This window comes from Coloeus monedula (assembly GCF_965178545.1).
Source record: "Coloeus monedula genome assembly, chromosome: 5".
In the NCBI taxonomy this organism is placed as follows: Eukaryota; Metazoa; Chordata; class Aves; order Passeriformes; family Corvidae; genus Coloeus; species Coloeus monedula.
This window is the reverse complement of record NC_138785.1, coordinates 42,483,196-42,503,837: the sequence shown is the minus strand read 5'-3', so window position 1 is coordinate 42,503,837 and position 20,642 is coordinate 42,483,196. Positions and strand designations below refer to the sequence as shown.

The window sequence follows — 20,642 nt, the reverse complement described above, 5'->3', positions numbered from 1 at the left end:
GCCCAAGTGAGCAGTAGTTTTTGCTGTGTATTTTATCTCTCAGGGTGGGTAAGAAATTGTCAGGTATTGAAGAAAAAGATAAAATAGTGCAGATGACCTGCTCATACCCTGAGTGGGTTGCGCAACATTGGTCTCTCCCAGATAAAAAATTAACTGTGTGTGCTCTTGCACCACTCTCACCACACTCAGTAAAAAGCTGGTTTTTTCAGAACCAGGAAAGGTGAAATAAAGGGGAAACAGAATATCTGAAACATAACTGTAATAATTGTAGTGATTCAACTTTTAAAAAGTCTATCTGGTATGCATGTAATCTTCTTTATGCTGGCATTCTTTCTTAAAAGACACATCTAAGTTTTGGAGATTTTCCGGTGGTTACCTGGCACTTCACAAAGCAAAATAATATGCAGCTTTTCCCTGAGAAAAATACCTGTCGCTTTTCTTTTTCAAAAAGCCCTGTCTTAAGATAGAATGCAGGAGTGGATTGTGTGTACAGACATGTGCATTCTTGTTTATTTATCTTAGTTCATGCAGGAATAGATGCTATCTTTTGACTTTTTCAAATTTAATAATTAATATACTCAGGTTACTTAACCTTAAGAATTGCAAGATCTATTGTATTTCATTGCTTACATGTTTTTCCCCTCATGGGTCAAGAAAAAAATTGACTGTTTGACCAATACAGTATTGTGTTTGCACAGAGTTTAGCTTTATGTTCCTTTTGAAGCTTTATGTTCAGTGGAAGAGTATCTATAGTCTTTCTCTTGGATAACCATGGTTTCAGGTTAGATATCCTCTGAGATGGCTCCATCCCTGTGCATTCTTCTGATCTAACTCACGGTTTTCAGTTCTGTGCGGGATTAATGCATTTGTCATGTGTTCATGCTACTGGGATTAAAGGAAGAGTTGTACAAGATAGAGGAAATTCTGTCAAGCAGCTTCAGAGAAGTGAGATTCTGGCTTTCACCATACTTCTGCTTCGCTCAGTAATTTTTTGGTACCTTGGTTTGTCAACCTTTTTCAAAAGATTGTTGTGTGGAGTAACTAATGCCTGCAAAGCATTTCAGGACCCTTGGAAAGCATCCATGGTTGCTTCACTTTGTACAAATAAGTAATGGTCCTTAGATATTAAATTTCATTGGTATTTTGGTATTAAATATCATGTGCCTGAGGGAATAGGAAACCCCTCTGCTAATAACAAACCAAACTGTAGCTTTCTGTCACAAACCATGTGGATTACAGGTACAACTGTGATATGCTACCTAGCATCGATGGCATTGCGAGGGTCAGTGAGAATAGGTATCTAACTGGAGCAGAAATTTTTCATAGATTCATGTCATATGTACACCAGAATCCCACAATGTTTTGCTTGATCCCGTGGCCAGGTTTTTGCATGCCAGTTCTGGTCTTCTGTTGTATAGTTTACATGAGAGCATTCAGAGGCCATGGGATGTTGGCAGCTTGCTCTTTGAGGATCACAGATTTCCTTTAGAACATGGAAACTTATACCCACTGAAAGCAGGTGGTGGGCATGGAAAAAAGTACTGAGACTATTGAAGACTCAGTCAAATACCAAGCAGGCTCCATGGGCAGGCTCTTAGAGATTCAACAGGGTCGAGATATTGTCAGTAATCAATTTTGTTGTTTCTAACCCAAAGTTGTAGGACAGCCGCACCTTGATGGCAGCAGTGAGGAGCAGGTGATAGTTGCCAATCCTCCTGATGTTTGTCAGGTCGTAGAAGTGACAACAGAAAGTGATGAACAGCCCCTCAGCATGAGCCAGCTGTACCCTCTACAAATCTCCCCTGTCTCATCCTATGCAGGTAAGCAACTTGGCATTTCTTTACACTCCTTTTTCTGGAAATGTTTGGAAGATATTGGGGGAAGGAGGGCTCTTCCAGGGTAGCTAACAAAGATTCAGGAATGTGTACTCATCTGCCTTCTGCATTGTTAATGAAACTCAAAAGCGCACAGTCCTCTGCTCATTTCCTTGAGAAACAAATTGACAGATCTGAGGTTGGTAAATGTGAGCTGAGGGTTTTAGCCTGTGAGTAATGGAAAAAGAACTTTTTTAGATATAATGCAGAGGTCTTTTAGAAGAAGATTTTCAATGGTACAAATGACATGCCCCTGCCTTACTAAAGATTAAAGGTCTTTTTTGCTCTGTGTTTACTCAGTGTCTAACACAGTGTGCAGTGCTAAAGGCTGCACTAATGGTACATATGCAGATATGGAGCTGAGGGACCAGGGGGAGTGGATCTGTCTTGTTGCAGATTAGAACAGCCATATAGTGACTGATAACAAGTGATCTTGCAAGCAGCAGAGCTGTGGACATCTGGCTTCCAACGTCTGCCTCCCATCTGGATTCTCTGATACCCAAAAAGAGGATGAGATAACAGGCTTTCCCCTGCCCCCAGTGAGGGTGGTTATGGTTTCTCTTTTCATCTAGCTCCTTCTTTTCATATAACTGTTAGGAAGTTAAGAGTCTTTGGCACTCATTTATTCCTTATCCAAGTCTGACAGTGTGTTCAGAAGTTTTTAGGGGAGAGCAGACTCAAATGTACATGCAGACATGCCCTATAGAGTCCCCACAATCATATAAGCCTTATTTCATAGGAAGCAGGACAAAGCCACATTTGAAAGTAGAAAAAGTTTCAGATCCACCTGTCCTTTCTGTTTTGACATGGTGCTAGTTTGCAAGCCTTAGGAGACTGGGTAGAAACACAAATGTCATCTTTTAAGGCAAATTTAAGTATAAATTGTTCTCCATGCATTTTATTATTTTACACATGGTTTTTGCCTTTGACTTATTAGACTGAAATTACTTCCAGACATATTTTTATAAAGTATGTATTTAGTAATTTTTATCTTTGGGACTAAGTGAATGATGTTCTTTTGGATAGTCTCCACTGTTAATCTCACATGTTGATAAATGGTTATGCTTCCCAGTGTGTTTAGTCTGCAGTGACCAAAGCATTCAGAAGACTTATGCAAAGCGTAAGGCAGGGATATATGACAGTACTTAAATTTATTAGCAGCAGGGAGACAAGCACCTTTGAAACATTTTTCCTCTTTACAAATATGTCTTGGAAAACTTTTCCATCTACACAATCATTACAATGATGCAATCTTTTAACTTCAGCTATAGAATGTAAATTCTTGAAATGCAAACAGGAGTCACTTTCTTGGTCTGGAACTCATGGTGGTTTCTTGGACTGGAATGATAGAGAAGGGTGGTCTGGTAACCACCTTGACAAGAGCAAATCATGACCTACCTGCCCTAAGGTCATTGCAACCAGCCTGCATCAGGAAAATGAAGGATGACTGAAGTACTTCTGCTACTCCCTCATGCTGTCTTAGTACCTTGGCGGCCTTCAGCTGTCCTTAACTTATACCCAGACCTGCTAGCCCAAAACTCACATAACAGAATTTCATTCCACTGGCATGCTTTTGAGTGCATCTCAAGGCAGCTCTTGATGATCCTGGCTACTGTAGCTAGAGGCCAGAAAGAGGTGGAATACTGCAAGGATCTGTCCTGGGACAAGTCTTATTTAATATATCAATGAGGAGACATGTTTGTGAACTTGACAGGTGACACCAAATAGGGCACACCAGTTGATATGTTTGAGGACAGAGCCATCATCCAGAGAGTCCTGGAGAGATTGCAGGAATGGGTCAGAAGAAACCTTATGAAATTTAGCAAGGGCACTTATGAAGTCCTGTGCGTAGGAAGGAAGAGCTCTTTGCAGCAATAGTGGCTGGGGCCTATAGTATGGAGAGCAGGTCTGCAGAAAGGTGGGTAGGCAGTGAGCTGAGCATGAGACACTAGGGCATCTCAGCCACGGAGAAGGCCACCAGTTTTCAGGAACATGGCCAGTAGATCTAGGGAAGTGATTATCATCTCTACACAGGACTAGATGCACTACTTTCAAAGTACTGCATCCAGTCTTGAGCTCCCCAGTCCAAGAAATTTACAAACAAACTGGAGCAAGGGCAGAGAAGGGCTACGCAGGGTATGGGCTCTCACTCCGTGAGAAGATAGAAGGACTGGGGCTTGTTCAGCCTGGAGAAGAGATGGATTTGAGGACTTCATAGCAGGCATCCCTGCCTCTACCACAGGGATGTTTCCACAAGGCAGAGCCAGGCTCTTCACAGCAGTGCATGGTACGAGGATGAGAAGCAGCAGGCTAAATTGAAACAAGAAAACTCGGGACGGCTGGATATAGGAAAAAATATCACCTGTTTCACCACAAGGACAGTCAGGCAGTGGAGCAGGATACTCAGAAAGATTGTGCTGCCTCCATCCTCAGAAGTTTTCGAGACCTGTAGGGATAAGGCCTCCAGCAACCTGATCTAGTCCTGTAGCTGCCTCTGCCTTGAGCAAGAGGTTGGGCTGTAGACCTCCTGAGGTCCCTTACAGCCTGAATTGTTCTATGAACCACTCTTTTTTTTAAGGATGTATTTGCCCTTGAGGTCGGAGCGAGGACAGGAGTCTGTGTTAGAGCCCTGAAATTTCTAGGACACTCTTGTGACTATTTCTGCTCTGTCTTGCTCCACACAGACCTTATAGAACCACAGGAACCTTGGCCCTGTGCTTGTGGGTTTGCTCTGTCAGGTGCCCCTGGCTGAATGGCAGGAAAGAGTATCACCGTAACAGCTGTGCAGGAACAGTTAGTTGAGCTCTTCTAAAACAACAACCAACAAAAGCAGCCAGCTATATCAGCTGTCCTACATAAATCTGGTTTATTTCAAAGGAACTCTGGTTCCTTTCTGAGGTTACTCAGGCAAATGATGTGAGTCACCCATGTGAGTTTTTCATATTTTCACTGATGTCTATGAAAGCTGCTGTTTTTTAGTACTGAGGCTGTTGTGAGCCGCCTGTTGTGTTTGACACTGATTCAAATACCCTTCTTGATAAAAATAGCCTCTCTAACTTTCCACGCCTGAGTGGCCAGCTTCCCTGGCTTTGCTAACTACAGTGCTATCTCTTGCTCAGCATTTTGTTATGTATGAACACCAAGGATAGATTCCTTTTCAGCTGCATCACTCTGTTTTTGTAATGACGTGCTTCTTCATGTCAAGGAATATCTGTTGCTTCTCTCTGTGTGGATTCCTTCTATTGGTTCTATCTTCAGGGCCATTTCTACTTTGTGTGAATTAATTTTTCCTCTCCTCCCCCCAGGATGGCTTAATTAGCCAGCTTAGTCACATTGGCACATCTTTCTCGCCTGGATCAGTGAATGAGAAGGCCTGCAATGCATTAACTGCACAGGGCATTGCAGTTAGATTTAGTGTTTTGGACTGTTCCTCCGCTGCACACTGCAGTGGAGACTCTGACACAGGAGAGGTGCTGGCTTTGGAAGCAGCAGTCTGGAGTAACTGGGCTGGAGTAGAAGGACTTTGGGTACAGTTTAGATCCTGGGGTCTGAAAGAGTGATTCAGCCCACAGGTTTACAGCCTTCTGCCTAAACCTAATGCTTAGCCAAGTCTTGAGAAAATGACAAGGTACTGCCAGTCTCTCTGAAGATCTGCAGGGCACAATCCATGAGGCATAATCCATGCACTCTTAGCACTCTAGTTATGTCCAGTGCAGAACATGAGGTTGGTCTCTGGGAAGGCAGGGTTGCAGGGCCTGTGCAAAGCAGTTTGCATGGACTAAAATGCATGACACAGAGCTGAGAGTGAAAGATGGCCTTCAGAGCTGTCTTGCCTGCTGTGATAATTCATCACATCATTCCTTGAATTGTGTGATTTCTGTGTTCCTTGTGGATGAGCTGTATCTGTGCAGCTCTGCTGTGGGGGTTGGAGTGTTGTTATCCTGATAGATGCCTGGGGTTATCCTCCCAGGAAAAAAGACACAATGGTTCAAAACCCCACAAGCTGAAGGGAACCTGCAATTCAGGCCGCCACTGGGTTGGTCTCAGCAACCAGTGGCTATGCTGAAGGCACCAGCCATCGCTGCAGACTGAAAAGAGGGGTGGGTTTGTGTCCTGTCTCAGATATATCTGAGGCACAGCAGTCTGAACCACCCACCATGCCTGACCCTCAGACAGTAGGAGACCTGTCTTCAGACACATGTAGGCTTGAAAATACAGTAAAAATTCCTGGATTTCAGGCTCTTCTGCAAGGGAGGGATGCAGCTGCAGGAGGATGGCTGTCACATTGGAACTGTGCCCCTGTATTTGTGCTCTGGTTGAATTGATGAGGGTGAGGGAGGCCATGTGCAGTGGAGGGAGGTGATGGAGACTGTAGTATTGCCACTTGCTCAAGTGGAGAGTGAAGGGTTGAGAAATAGGCTGGAGAGTGACAGCAAAAGCAAAACTATACCAACTGTACCAGAGTATATCAACAGTAATAAAGACCCAGAAGTGACAACAAGCCCTTGAGGTGGCAGGTTGAGATAACAGTTCATGGAACAAAACCACATTTATCTCCTCTAGGATGGAGTTGTTACTGATTTTGCAGGGAGATAAAGATTTGGACAGAACTTTGTCCATTGCAGGGCCTGGAGTGGCCGTAGAGGGGCAAGGGAGAGGGGGCATCCCCTGCTTGCTGGAGATTCTGCCCAGAAAGCACAAATCCACTTCTTCCCTCTCCATTGCTGTCTGTTACAGGATATAGTCATGTTAACTGTGATAACCATGTGCATTTACCCTAGTTGTTCAAGGCAGCTGTGCTGTCTTGCCCTGCTGTGGCAGGGTCTCCATGCTTCTCCATTGTTTTCTGGTTGTTTGACTTGACTTTGTTTGCTTCCACTTGTTGGATGTACATCAGGCCTCTTGAGCTGGAATTTGTTACTATAGATAGAATAGCATGAGTTTCATTTTTGTTTCTATTTTGCTTGACAGAAAGTGAAACAACTGACAGCATTCCAAGCGATGAAGAAAATGCAGAGGTAGGTGCTTTCTGGATTTTTAGCAGTCTGGGCCAAGGTCTCAGGATCTGTGTCCTGAGATATTTTTCCCCCTTCTCCATTTGCAATTCTGTCTACCAGTGGAATATTCATTTTGGTAATAGCTGGGGGAGAAAATCAGATCAGGAAGGTTCAGAGGATACAGATATTTGGATGATCATCACAGAATTAATATCTACAAATTCATTTCTCCTCATCTGTCCAAACTACAAGATTAATTTGCATAATAAGATGTTCTGCAAAGCCATCAACAGTGCCAGCCAGTTTGCTAATATGATGCATTGGCATTGCTGGGTAGCAAGTATTTTATCTTGGTTGAAAGCTTGTTCACTTTGTTTTCCTTAAATGGCACCTGATCTCATATAATTGGGGGAAATGCTTACACATGTGAGTGAAACAAAGCTTGAATGTTTGAGGTATGTGGGGCAGAAGGCTTTCCTGTGCAGTCAGTTGGGCATTGCTAGGTGAAAGGAATCCATGGGGAAAATAACCTGAGCTACACATATACAAAAACACCACTTGCCTTTTATTTTGGGGCTGCCATCAAGTGACCAGACCTACCGATCCCCATGTGTACTTAGAGGCCAAGGGAAGCTCACTGAGGGCTCTTGGATGCCCTGTGCTCCAGCTGCATTTTTACATAAGGCCTTTTGCAAAGCTCTCTCCTGCTGTGTCTCCCACTGAAAGCTCTCTGAATGCTCCTTCTTGGAGGATCACCCTGGAGGCTGTGCGTCTGTATAATGACACGGCTGACCCACCTGGTCTCTCATGCCTTGGCTGGGGTGGAACTGCAAGCAGTGACTCCACAGACCTCCTTTGACAGAACATGCAGTATCTGTGGTGGGCAAACAACAGGATGCTCGTCTTCCCTTGGTGAACTTCCTCCCTGTGATGAGGGATGCTCCGTCAAGTGATAGTGGTTTCCCAGCAGCCTCACCTGTATTGCTAGTTTGAGTAGTGTTGGGTCTCTGTGCCTGCCTCTTGGCAGGAAGATGCTCTCTCTGGTAACAGAGGAGACACTACCATTTGGAGTTCTAAATGTCTGCATCCATTTTTTGTCTCTGGCATACTGGGAATAAGGCCTTATTTTCCATTCAGAAGAGCAAGTAGTGCCTCCTGAGTGCTGGAGAGCCAGCAAGAGTTAAGCACATGACTTCAGAAAAGAAGAAATGGCTGAGAGCAAAGACATTCTAAGGCAGTGGCTAGAGGTTCAGGCTCTTAGAGATGGGGTGATTTCTGTGGAATTTGTGGATATTTCTATCTTCGTCTTGTTACTTGGAGTACTTCACAAAGTTGTGTTCACTCATAAAGTTTTCCCTTCTTTCTTCCCCCATTTCTAGGGACGACTTCATTGGCAGAAAAAAAACATTGAAGGCAAACAGTATCTCAGCAATCTAGGAATGAGGAACACTTCTCATATGCTTCCCAGCATGGCAACTTTTGTAGCCAACAAGCCTGACCTCCAAGTCACCATCAAAGAAGAAAGCTGCCCACTGCCTTACAATAGCTCCTGGCCTCCTTTCCCAGACATCCCTCTGCCACAAGTAGTGTCCACAGCCTCCACAAGCAGCAGCCAGCCAGACCGTGAGACACGGGCCAGCGTCATCAAGAAAACATCAGACATCACCCAGTCGAGAGTCAAGAGCTGCTAAGCCTTTGACAGTGTGGTTTTTTAGCTTTGTTTTGTTTGGTTTTGTATTTTACGTTTCTCTAAGAGAGGTTCATCCCTTGACGCACACAAGACAAATCCGAAGGTAAAGCCTTGGCAATATAGAACATTGCTGTGTCCGACTCCAGTGTCGGAGTGTTTTTAACTCAGGACTCCAGCCATCAGTATGTATACCTGAACCCGTATTTCCAAGGTTGCTACATAGGAAAACAACCCAAGAACTTTGGCCCACTCACAGGTTCCAGTGTTTCATAAGAGGACCAACTGACCACAAGGGAAGTGGTGCTGCTGCGCTTCTTGCTGTCAAGGCTGTGATGGAACTGAAAGCCTCAGAATGGGAGAGAAAATGTGAACTAGCTGGAATATTTTTAAATAAAGAAAAATTTATTGTGAATATTGTACATAGTGCAGTACTAGCAAAGTTGCAGTCTGCTTCTGCACCTTATTAAGAAAGCACTTACAAAAGGCCTTTTATTACCTTGCTCTACTTAATGGCACATTGAAGGTCCCTCTCCACCTGTATTCTTTTCCAAGGCTATTCTTACTAAAGTGTCTTTAAAGAATAGAGGAAAGGAAAGGAAGTTAAAACTTTCCATGTGGATTTCATATGTTCTGAGACTGCTTTCATCATGTTTGTTTCTAATCTGCTATGCTTGAATGCCGCGTGGTACAATAGGAAAAAAAAAAGAAACTTATTACAGAGATATTATGCAAATTCCCAGATTTAAAAAAGAAGAAAAATACTCTAATTCTAACCAGAGCAAGCTTTTTTATTTTTTATACAGGGGAATATTTTATTCAAAGTAAAATTCTAAAGTGAATATAATTTTTTTTAATCTTTTCTACAGCAAAATTTATAATTTTAAGATTCAGTCCTTGGTTATCAGCAGTTATGACATTCTTGTGGCACATTTTTTTTTTAATTTTGTAAAGGTGAAATAGCTTTTATGAGCTCATGTAGCAATCAGATTATCCTGTGGATTGATAATAAATATGGTATATAGTTAAATTTTTAATAATCCTCTTGCTTGTCTCTCATTTTTAATCTTTCAGAAGTCCCAGATGGCATGGGTTTGATAGGTGAATGTGACCTCTCAGAGTGAGCAATTAGCTTCAGCTGCCTTTACAATTTCTGGAGCACCCATCCAACAGGATGGGAAGTACTGTGCTTGAGGCAGCTCAAGGTAGAAAGAGCAATTAGAACTTAAAGGTGACTTACTCAAGCTTGGCCTCAAATGTAGAGGTTGGGAGTTGGGTGGGTTTTGAACAAGTCACCTTATGGAAGGGATCTCATCATAATCCATCCCCCACCCAATGCAAGCTCAGCTGTACTTCCCCCATTTCTCATAGATCTCCATGTGGCTTGCTTGCAGCTTCCTTGCCTGGAAAAATATCTTTTTGCAGTTTCAACCAATTAATGAAATGAATCAGAAATCAAATAAGCATTGTCCAGAGCTTTCAACATTACTACATGATGGCAAGTTCTGATTCCTGGAAAGCTGTAGAGTATCTGAATAAGGGTGCACAATGACTTGCATGGTTGTGATGGTGGGCAGGCTGTGTCCATTGCAAAGTGCTGTGCACTTTGGGCTGGCACAGGTGGAGAGCACTCACCCTCTTGCAGTTTTTAAGCTGTTGGATGTGACACAGACTGATTCAGGTATGTAAAACGCGGACACAGAGTGCCCTTCAGATGTGATTACCTTTCTCATACCAACCTGGCAGGTGTGTGAGCTGAGAGCAGTGTATATTGGGCTGATGAGCAATAGCATGCACAAAAATGACTGTGTCACAGGGAGATGTGCTAGCTGGCTATTGAAAAGGGAAAGTAAACAGAAGAATTTTGCTGTGTTCTTAACCTGATCCTATAGGTCTAAGTTTCATCACAGGTCTGTGTGAAACTTGTAGTTTTGTCACCCACTGCCCGGTGGCCTGGGAAGACAAGGTTAGAGATGGGAGGAAGAGGAATGCCCAAGCAGTATTTGGAGTGGGACTAAAAACTTGCAAGGGTAAAATTATGTACGTAAACTTTTTGGTTTCTGTCCCTTTCATTTGGTTGTGCATTTACCTTTCCAGGGGCTCCAGTGCTGGCGCTGAGGCTGAGCCAACAGCAAAAGTTAGCGCTGAGGGAAACAGAAAGCTTGGTTGTGTGGAGCTGGGAAGTATCATGCAATATAAATGAAGTGCTGGTCCTTATGTCCTCCTCTGAGGATTATTTAGTCTGTAGACAGAGAGTCTCTTGCCCCTGGCCTGGGTTTAGCACTGAGTGTTTAGGCCAAGGGAAAGCCCAAAAGTAGGGTTATGGGAGGGGCTCTGAAGCATCTTAGGAAGTAAACAGAGCTGCCTCCAGGCTTCTGCTTTCCTAGAGGCAGGGCTGCTATTTCACTTCCATGAAGGCTTGCTCTCTCCTCACCGTTCATACCGGCCACGTGAAGCATGGGAGCGTCTCTGCAGGCCTGGAGGCAAGAAGCCGTGTCCTGTCCACTACGTACTGTGAGGGGCAGTGGGTTTTCCTCCTTCCTAGGAGCAGTTTGAACTCCCTGCCCCTCACCCATGGCACTGAGAAAGCATCTCAGAGGCCTTGTGCCATCCTGAAAATTCCCTCTTAATGTCTGACCTTGCACAAGTGCTCCCTGACCTCAGTCCTGTGTGTCCACCTGAGAGGGCACACGTTTGCCCTTTATGATGAAATATTTTGAATTCCTCAGTTTCCAAGGCTCACTCTGGTGCTTACATGGAACCTGATCCCCAACAGGGCTGCCAGAGCAGAGTGAGGGCTGAGCTGCCTTTTCTGTGTGTCCTGCCTGACTTGCCTTCAGCAAGCCCAGCTGGTCACTGGGGTGGGATGATGGTTGCCCAAGGGCTACCCGGGGTATACAAATGCTTGTTTGCAAAGTAAGCTGCCCCTTGCCAGGAGAAGGATTTGCTGCTCTTAGCATCATCTGTCTGAAACTTAGGAGTAGGCAGCAGGGAAAGGCAGGCACCTCCAGTTTAACCTGTGATTTAAGCTTTCCTTAGCTCAAGAAAGTTATGCAGTCACATCTCACCTCTGGTCATTCCATGTGAGAGTCAGCACCAGCATGCAAATGGCCGGGCAACTTGGCTTGCTCTCCCCTTGATCCTGTGAGAAGGGCAGCTGAGCTGCCAAACCACTGACCCCCACCCCACTCCAGTAGCTGAGCAATGGGAGACACACCCCGTCCACACCCCCACCTTGGGAACAGCGTGTATGCTTGGTAAATTCCCCTCTTCCAGGGCTTACATGTTTGAAGCATTTTGAGGAGTTATCCAAGCATGGGAGTCACAGTATGTATCCATAACTGATCCATCAAAGAGACTATACACCTTCCAAAGACAGTGACGCCTCTGCAACGTGCTCAGACCAAATGCACTGCAGGGTGATGTAATGCAAGAGAGGGTTTCTTTGGGCTGGGACATGAGGCATTCATTTTGAAATCCATTTGTTGCATTTGTTACCTGTGCTTGCAAAATTGCACAAAGTAATAAAAAACATCCAGCCTTTAATAGTGTAGCTGCCAGCTTGGTTCTGAAACACTGGGAACCAGGTGCTGCCTGCCCATTAGCACTGCAAGCAATACCAAGTTAACCTCGTAGTGCAATTCTGTGATGTGCTCAGCTGGCAAGCCTGCAGGAATCTCTGATGGGAGGCTGGGAGGGAGGTAAGGGCCAGGGTATCCCTGGGCAGCTACCACAATGCTTGTGGCCAAGGCACTGCCCATGCTCTGGCAGTTCAAGCAGACCCCTTTGGGGAGCTCAGCTAGGAGGTAGAAGTCATCAGGGGAGTAGCAGAACTAGAGAAGACAGATTTGCTTGGGATCTGGGCTGTGTTCAGAGGTGCTTCCTGGGATGGGGATATTTCCGAAGCTCCCCTGTTTACATCAGGGCACTCACACAGCCTCCCTCTCTCCCACCATCTGGTCTCGTTACAAACTTTCTAGTGAAGGGTTGGTTACCCTATGCAGCAGCCTCTTCTTCAGTGAGGCCTTAGTGAGAACTGCTGCTTCTATCCAGGTGCTTGTTTTCTCAAACTCTTAGGAACTTTAAATTACTAGGACATGTCTAGTTGTAGAACAGTTTGGGTCAGGCAGGGAGGGGCACAGGCTGATGGGGTCCAGCATGATGATGTCTCGTATCCTCTGCAAATCAGAGGTTTAGTCCATGGAGCTGAAGTCTACCCATGTTATCAGCTGGGGATCTGGCTGCATGAGGTGGTCTGCAACCACAGAGAGCTAGTCTGAGGTTTGATAAAAAGTGAGGAATGGCAGTACTTAGCAAAAACGAAATATTAGCACAGGCTCCTCCTGTCTTTGCAAATCTGCCAGAGGGGAATCACCTCCCTCTTACTGTGGATGCTTTTGCTCTCAGCCATCACCAATATCCGTCACCTGAGCTTGTGTTTCTCACACTTTTCAAAATCACCTGAAGTTAGCCTACCCTCACTTGGAGAAGGAACTGAAGTATAAATATTTATCTACCTCATGAGCAGAAAAAGAGATCATGTACAGGGTCTTGGGGATTTAAAAGTTGCAAGTCTGAAACAAGGCATGAGGTTAATTTTACATGCTCTTCTGCTCCCATCCCATACATACATAGTTTACTGAGTGAATGATGCCTCAAGGTAGGAATTCCATAGGAGGTATATATATATACACATACATCTATATATGTGTACCTGTGATATATATATATACACCTGTGTGTAGGTAATGAATTTACAGAGAAAGCAGTTAAGGAAAGCTGGGTTGGATCTATTCCCTTGCCCAGGAAAGCTAAGACCAGGCATGTCCATTTTTTTGCAGGAGAGTTTATGAATGATTGTAAATATTTTTTTTCTTGGTTTGGAAGGGGTCAAGACTACTGCTGAAGGACTCCTGTGGAGGTAAGATCACCCTTTCCATAACTCAACTGAAGTTATGGGAAAAATGAAGGAGAGCATGAAAAAGAAAGAACTAATGTTCTCAAGCATAAGTTTATCCAGGTGTGCTCATGAATCACATAATGTTACAATACACGTTCCTGCTGGACATCCTCCTGGAGCCTGGCAATATCCTCACACATAAAGATATTCAAATCCCATTCAAAAGGACTTAGGTGAGTGTTAAGATCCAGTTATTAAGGTTCTTAGAAATGCCTCTGCCCTAATTAAGGTGCAAATGAGACCATATGCCAGTCAATAATATGTGTTTTATTTGATGGTAAATATGAGAGAGAGAGAGAGAGAAAGGAAGAAATAGAAAATAGGTGGGGAGGACAGAAAGAGAGTGGAGATAAGGAAAATATCACCACTCCGTGGATCCCAATGATGTTCTGTTGATCCTCTCCAGCTGGTCTTCTTGGTGGTGAAAGCATAGAGTCCCATGGGTTCATGTACCCTCGAGCCAGGGGGCAATGTCCAGGCCTGTCCCCCTGGGGAGGGGTCAGTCTCTCACAGCAGGCTCTGGATCTGTTGCATCACGTGCAGTCCTGTGGTGCAAAGCCTCTGGGGAGCACTTTGGGGGGTCTTTGATGGATTATGGCTCCCCCTCAGCTGCCTCTCACGTGGAAGTCCCGTGGATGTGCCCTGTGGGGTGGGGGTTCCACAGCTGGGCCTGTTTGTGTAACAGAGGATGGGTGTTCAGTGCCTCTTACCAGAGGTTGCACCATGCACCCGAAACCTCCTCCTCCCCCCTCGGCTGGGGGGAGTCTGTGTAAACCTGGCTTCTGTGAGCTGGGCTCTCCCCCCACCCCAAACTTGGCTGGGGATGACTGAACAATGGGTTTCCCTTTTTTTAATCAGCAATTTGATTTTCAGTCCAAAGTCCCACTCTTCAGGGAGGCTTCTTTGGCTGTAGCTTCTTTATAATGAGCAAAACTTTATATCAATGTTTGAGGCACAAACTATTTTCAGTCTCTGACAGCAAGTCAGCTCAAAATTCCCTGGGACCAGGCCCTTACTCTTTTTTTTCCCAGCAGGTCGGGATGGCCTCAGTTCCCGTTTGCACGTCAGCACTGGCCATCCCACTCCCTCCCCTGCCTGCACACATCAGCATCTGGGCAGGTGGGGAAGCATGGTGCACAACCTGATGCACTTGCACCTCTGTTGGGAGTTCCTGGGACGCAGTAGCCATGCACGAACATCTCATCCCCACAGGACTGCAAATTACTTTCACTCTGCATTGGAATAAATGGGAGAAAGATGTGTCTGTAGGAAGTGTGAAAATTGTCTGTGCCAGTGCACCCTTTGGCTTTCCTCAGGGGTCTTTGGAGTCACCAAGTTTGCTAAAGGGTTTCTGCCTGGGCCAGCAAAAACCAGGTGGTCTTTATTCCACTCTCACCCAAGACGTGTCTCTTTCTCTCTTCTTTCTCTCCCCCTCTGCTTGCAGCTGGGGCTTCACCCAAACTGAGAACAGGTACTGCTATGAATCCTTTTCTCCTGTCTCTCCCTCCCTGTCACCAGCTTGGGTCAGACACCAGGTAGGGGAGCCAAGAGGTGGCCATGGCACGGGACTGTGTGACAGTGACCTTGGAAGGAGGTGGACTAGGGCCAGGGGTCAGGACACCCACCTCACATCCTTAGATGCCTCAGGGAAACACTCCCTGCCCCAGTGCCCCTTCTGGCATCATCCCACTTGGCAGTGCAGGTGGCAGGCCGGGTTAGCTTCATCCCTGCTGGCTCAAGTTAGATGCTTTTGCAGTCTGTTAATTACTTTTGCTGGTTTTATTTATTTATATTATTATTTAATATATATTTATTATTGTAGTGGTTTGGTCCAAAATACTCATTACTGTTTATCTGCTGTGAGATAAGAATTAGGAGAAATGCAAAGCAGGCACCAAACTTGAAAGAATATAAAGTTTATTAACAGACCTAAAAGAGGGAAGAAAAAAAAATTATACCACCTTCAGAACTCTCCTCCTCCCCCCACCTTCCTCCCTTCTCCCACTGACAATGTGAAAAAACAACCCTTAAGATGTTCAGTCTGTTTACCACTTCCATAATAACCTTGTTCAGTCCATTTAGAAAGAGAAGTCTCTTCTTGCTCATGCTATGAAAACATTATCACAACGAGACAGCCGCCCACTTCCAAATATTGTTCAGTCCATTTAGGAAGAGGAGTCTCTCTGCCTGCGTGTGAGTCCTTTCCCCCGACTTGCAGCTTTTCCCGCAACTGCTTTCGAGGGTCCACTCTTGAAGTTTCTTGGGGTACAATTTTAAGGTTGAGCCGTTCAGAAACAAAAACAGAGGCCCTTCTCCTTCCCTGGGAGCAAAGGGTCTTCATCATCTTCATCGTTAAGACTATCTCTGGAAGCATCTCTAGGTACTGAGGTTTTCTCCTTTCCCGTTTGGAGCAAAAGTCCTCATCTGGTTCATCTCTAGGGACTGAGGTTTTCCCCTTTCCCGTTTAGAGCAAAAGTCCTCATCTGGTTCATCTCTCCCTGTCCAAACTTCTCATGAAATTACAGCTGCGTCAGCATCTGCCTATCTCAGTGCAGGTGCTTTTGCTTACGAGTTGAACACTCCACCCCCCATATCTTCATGAAATTACAACAGGATACTCTGATATATCATAGCTTCACAACAGAATTTCAGCTTTAAGCATCTCCTCTCTCTCTTCCCTCAGGTTTTCAGCTCTTCACAGCAGTAAAAGGGTTAATCTCACCTCGGCCTTGCAGCTTTGCAGCTGGAATGTTGAATTTTTCTTATCGCAGTGGAGAGGGGGGAGAGCCGAGCCGCTCCGGCTGCCCACGGCAAGGCAGTGGGGGGGGTTCCATGGCTGGAACAGGTCCATGGCTCCAGGATGGCCGTGGCCCGGCCCGGCCTGGCCCAAGCAGGGCCTGGCCGGGCCCGCTGGCCCCCACACGGGGCCCGCAGCCACCTGTGCCAGCGCCGGAAACGAGAGAGAGCTTGGAGGGGGAGTTTGCCTGTTCTTAAATGTGGATCACAGAGGTGTTCACAACTTTAAGTGGCTTAGAGAATTGTCCATATTCAAACTGGCCAGCTGATAGGTTCTATCAGTTCCCAGAGGAAACTGTAAGCACCCCTTAGCAAGGACGTCCCTTCCGGGACTATGCTTGCTAACCTATGACAATTATATTTGTATTATTATTTAATTTATTACAAGGGGCTAGTGAGGGGGACTTCTGGCACCTGTGTCGGTGTTTCTTAAGCCAGAGAGGCTGCACTGTCTCCCTGCTGATGCTACAGCAGAAGAAACAGCTCAGTGACCTTTCTGGTGAGTGCTTTGAGGGGGATTTCCACCTCTGCAGTAGCAGCAGCAGGTGCACGATGTTTCTGTCAACAATAATGAAAATAGTAGTGGGGAGGAAGGAAACCATGGGGACCACAGATGGTGCTTTGCCCAGGACCCCAGACTTTCTGAGGAGGCAAAGGCAGTTGCACAAAGGCTTGGGATGCACAAAATTCAGCTGTGGTACATTACAGCTCTTCAAATCAGCTTTTTTTTCTGTGTGTGGCAGCTTTAAGTAACTCAGCAAAGGCTTAGGAAGCCCTATCCAAGTTTGGTGTATTACTTTTTGACGAGTAGCTGATGATAGGTAGCTCCTTTGGGCTAGTTCTGCTCTCAATTACACACCCATGGTCTAAATAATTCAGCAGCAGCTAAAAGGTGTGTTGCCAAGCTTCTCGCTGCTGCAGCTCCAAGCACTGCCCAGCCTCCTTGGTGAATTTGTGTTCAGAGCTAATTTTGGACTGGTGTCAGAAGGTGAAATGTCAGTGGAGATAGCTCCTTATTTTATACAGGCTAACATTGGTGTACAGACAGTGGAGAGGAATCTGAGTCACTGTTTTTATTTTAATCGTGTAAGGAGCACCTCTCTCAGACCCCTGAGCTGTAGCTCTTCTCTGGAGAACGCTTGACAGTGCCTGCTGTGGCACTGCCTTCATTCCCTCCGCTCACTTGATGTACGGTTTCTCAGCTGATTTATACACCTCATCCCGCCCTTTAAAGTCAGTGCCTTAGTGTATGTTTCTTCAGACTGTTTCTTAGGAGAGGGTGAACTTTTAAGGTGTCCAGACCCAGGTAGCAGGATGGGGATTTGCCACGGTGCTGCATTATTAACCCCTTGCAGTTTCTGCCCTGAAACATGGGGGAGCAGCAGGAAGTTGGGCGGGTGCTGTGTGCCCGTTTAAAGATGTTATCTCTCGCAGTCAATGTTGTCAAGTTTCAGTTTTCGGTAGTATTTTTACTCTCAGGCAATTTTTTTCCTGCTTTTTTTTTTTTTTTTTTTTTTTAGAACTTAAAAAATTACTGCCACACAAATCACTGTAACATTTTAAAGGCCATTTCTTGTTCCTGTCTTTCAGATCCAGCATCTGGGATACTTTTCTGAACACAGTTCTCTTGAGGGCAAGAAAATATAGGCATATAAATCGGGGTGTGGGTTTGTTTCTGGTGCAAGCCAATGAGAGATGATGGCTATTAAAGCGTATTTCAGTGCCTGTGGTGGGCTCAGTCTCAGCGCCCCAGCAGGCTGTGTCACGCTTCCAGGTCATGGCATTTGTATGCACATTCAGCCACCTGGGTATCTGTGAGGCTGCTGCAGCCCAGCCCAGCTCCTCCTGCCTTCATTTTTGTTCTCCATTTGACTTCCCTTTGCATCTTTGGTTTCTTTATCCAGGTTTGAGCCATTTCACCTGTGCATTGTATGTCTCCTTGCAGCTGGAGTCTGCTTCTTATCCTTTCCGGTCTGGTCCTCCTTTATCCCTCTTCCCTGGCTGCCTTCCTGCCCTCTTCCCCCATCAGTCTGTTGGGCCCTGCCAACCCACATCAGCCCACCCTCTAATTTTCTCCAGCTGTATAACTTGGTGCTCTCATCCTCTCATAAGTAGCCTCCAGCAGTGCTCTGGGCATCTGTATGGAACACTTCGATGCTGTACCACTCTTGGGGCAGTGTGCTGGTTTTGGCTGGGGCCTAAGTCTTGGACTAAATGAACTTAATGGACATTCTGTGGACACTATGGACATTTAATGGACATTTTGCAGGGGTGGTCCTAAGGGAATGATATATGTGCATTTTATCAAAGGATGGGAAGGGGGTGGTAGTTAATTAGGATGTACTGGATACTGTGGGACCTAAGCATGACATAAATGGTGTGGGATAAGGAGTGGAGAATGTGCTCATTTTGGCTGGGGTAGAGTTGATTTTCTTCATAGTACTAGGAGGAAGCTATGTTTTGGATTTGAGCCAGAATTGCTCACTGTGCCACCTAAGCCTTTTTGCCTCCAGCAGACAGCCATGCGATGGAAGAGGATAAACCAATTCACGTGGATTACATAAAACACGCCATGGGGCAGCCCTGAGTCACCTGTGAGGGGCTTTCCCCTGCCCCAAACACTGCCCTGCTCCTCCCAATGCTGTGCATGGAGCACAAGCTGGGGGGTGTGCAACCACCCACCCGCACAGCCAACGTGCCTTCGGGGGTACTGCACCTTCCCATGGGCTGCTGCGGTTCCCTGCTGCGCACAGAAACATCCCTGCTGGCACGAGGGCAGAGGACCCTGCAGACGAGGCCATTCAAAATGTCTTTCCCTAAAAGCTGTTTCCCCGAAGGCTTCCGCTGCCCCAGCACATGTGGTGTGACTCATCCTTGTATTTGCACTTTGCAGCTTCCTTTGACTTTTGCCATACTTTGCTAGAGAAAATGAGATCATTCCTGTTTTGCTGGAAGGCCTTACAGTGCCATGGCTCAGTGCATTTTGGGAGAATATTGCTACTCTGGTGACTGCTGTTTGGAGACACAAGTTTCTTGGTATCACAGAGAGACTTTATGAGTATTTGATGTTTATTGGCAGAGGAAAATTTACAGGGAAAATGTAATGGATACGCACAAGCAAAGCTGATACAAGACCTCTTCATGAGCCTTTCAAAGGGTTCTTCTAAAATGAATTACATAGAATTAATTATGTAGAATAATAGAATCTCCTGAGGTCGAAGGGACCCACCAGGATCATCGAAATCCAACTCCTGGCCCTGCAAAGGACAGTCCCAAGAGTCACACCATGTGCCTGAGAGTATTGTCCAAACACTTCCTGAACTCTGTCAGTTTTGGTGCTGGGAAAACTGTTCCCATGTTCAGCCACCCACTGTGTGAAGAAACTTTTCCTAATATTCAACCTAAACCTCCCCCGATATAGCTTCGTGCCTCTCCCTTTGGTCGTGTCACTGGTCACCACAGAGAAGAGGTCAGTGCCTGACTCTGCTTCCCCTCACAAGGAAGTTGTAGACCACAAGAAGGTTTTCCCTCAGTCTCCTCTTCGGCAGGCTGAACAAACCAAATGACCTCAGTCACTCCTCACATGGCTTCCCCTCCAGCCCTTTCTACACAGAATGAATAGTTCTAAAATTAATTGTGTGTAGATGTGGCACTTAGAGATGTGGTTTAGTAGTGGGCTTGGCAGTGTTAGGTTAATGGCTGGACTTGATGATCTAAGAGTAAATGATTCTATGACTAAAATATAAGTGCAAACTTTCTGAAAGAAAAAAACATGAAATACCAGTTTAGGATCTGTTACCTAGAGATCAACAACCCACTCTGCCATGTCTGGCCCCTCAGCTGTTCTGGGGAGGCTGCCTGGGCACCCACATGCCCTGTGCCAGGCTGAGCACACCCTCCCTTGGGGAATGGGATGCACCCACATGTCCCAGCCAGCTCCGGCCATAGTGAGAGGGTGTCAGCGTGGTGCTCCCCACTGGCACAGCAACTGGTAAATGTGAGCTGGGGAGTTCAGGACACTGTAACAGTAGGGCTTCCTTCACACAGGCAGGTGGCCACCTCTGCTGAAGTGATCCTCACCTGAACCTGTTCATTTTATGGTTTTATACTTTCAGGTTCCAGATGGGATAGAAGAGAAGCAAAACCAGAGTAGCACAATAAATAGTAGGGAATTATATTTATGGCAAGTCCACATTTATTCATGGGAATCTGATTAACTAGGTTCTAAATTGTTTTACTTAAATCGCTTAAGTTTCCATCTGAATAAAGCCCGTAAAAGCAGACGGACGACACAAAATCAAGTTCACTGCAGGCTTAGCTGCAGGAAC

General features: G+C 45.6%; 1 protein-coding gene across 3 annotated transcripts in view; it reads left to right on the top strand.

Moving 5' to 3' along the window:
• IRF2 (interferon regulatory factor 2) overlaps positions 1-9,592 on the top strand; it is a 41,358-nt gene extending 31,766 nt beyond the window's left edge. For all 3 annotated transcript variants that reach the window (XM_082282511.1, XM_082282509.1, XM_082282510.1), the window contains 3 exons: positions 1,656-1,820; positions 6,846-6,892; positions 8,251-9,592. In XM_082282511.1, coding sequence (XP_082138637.1) covers positions 1,656-1,820; positions 6,846-6,892; positions 8,251-8,562 — 524 coding nt within the window. In that variant the 3' untranslated portion in view covers positions 8,563-9,592. The remainder of the gene's footprint in view (positions 1-1,655; positions 1,821-6,845; positions 6,893-8,250) is intronic.
• The last annotated feature ends 11,050 nt before the right edge of the window (positions 9,593-20,642 follow it).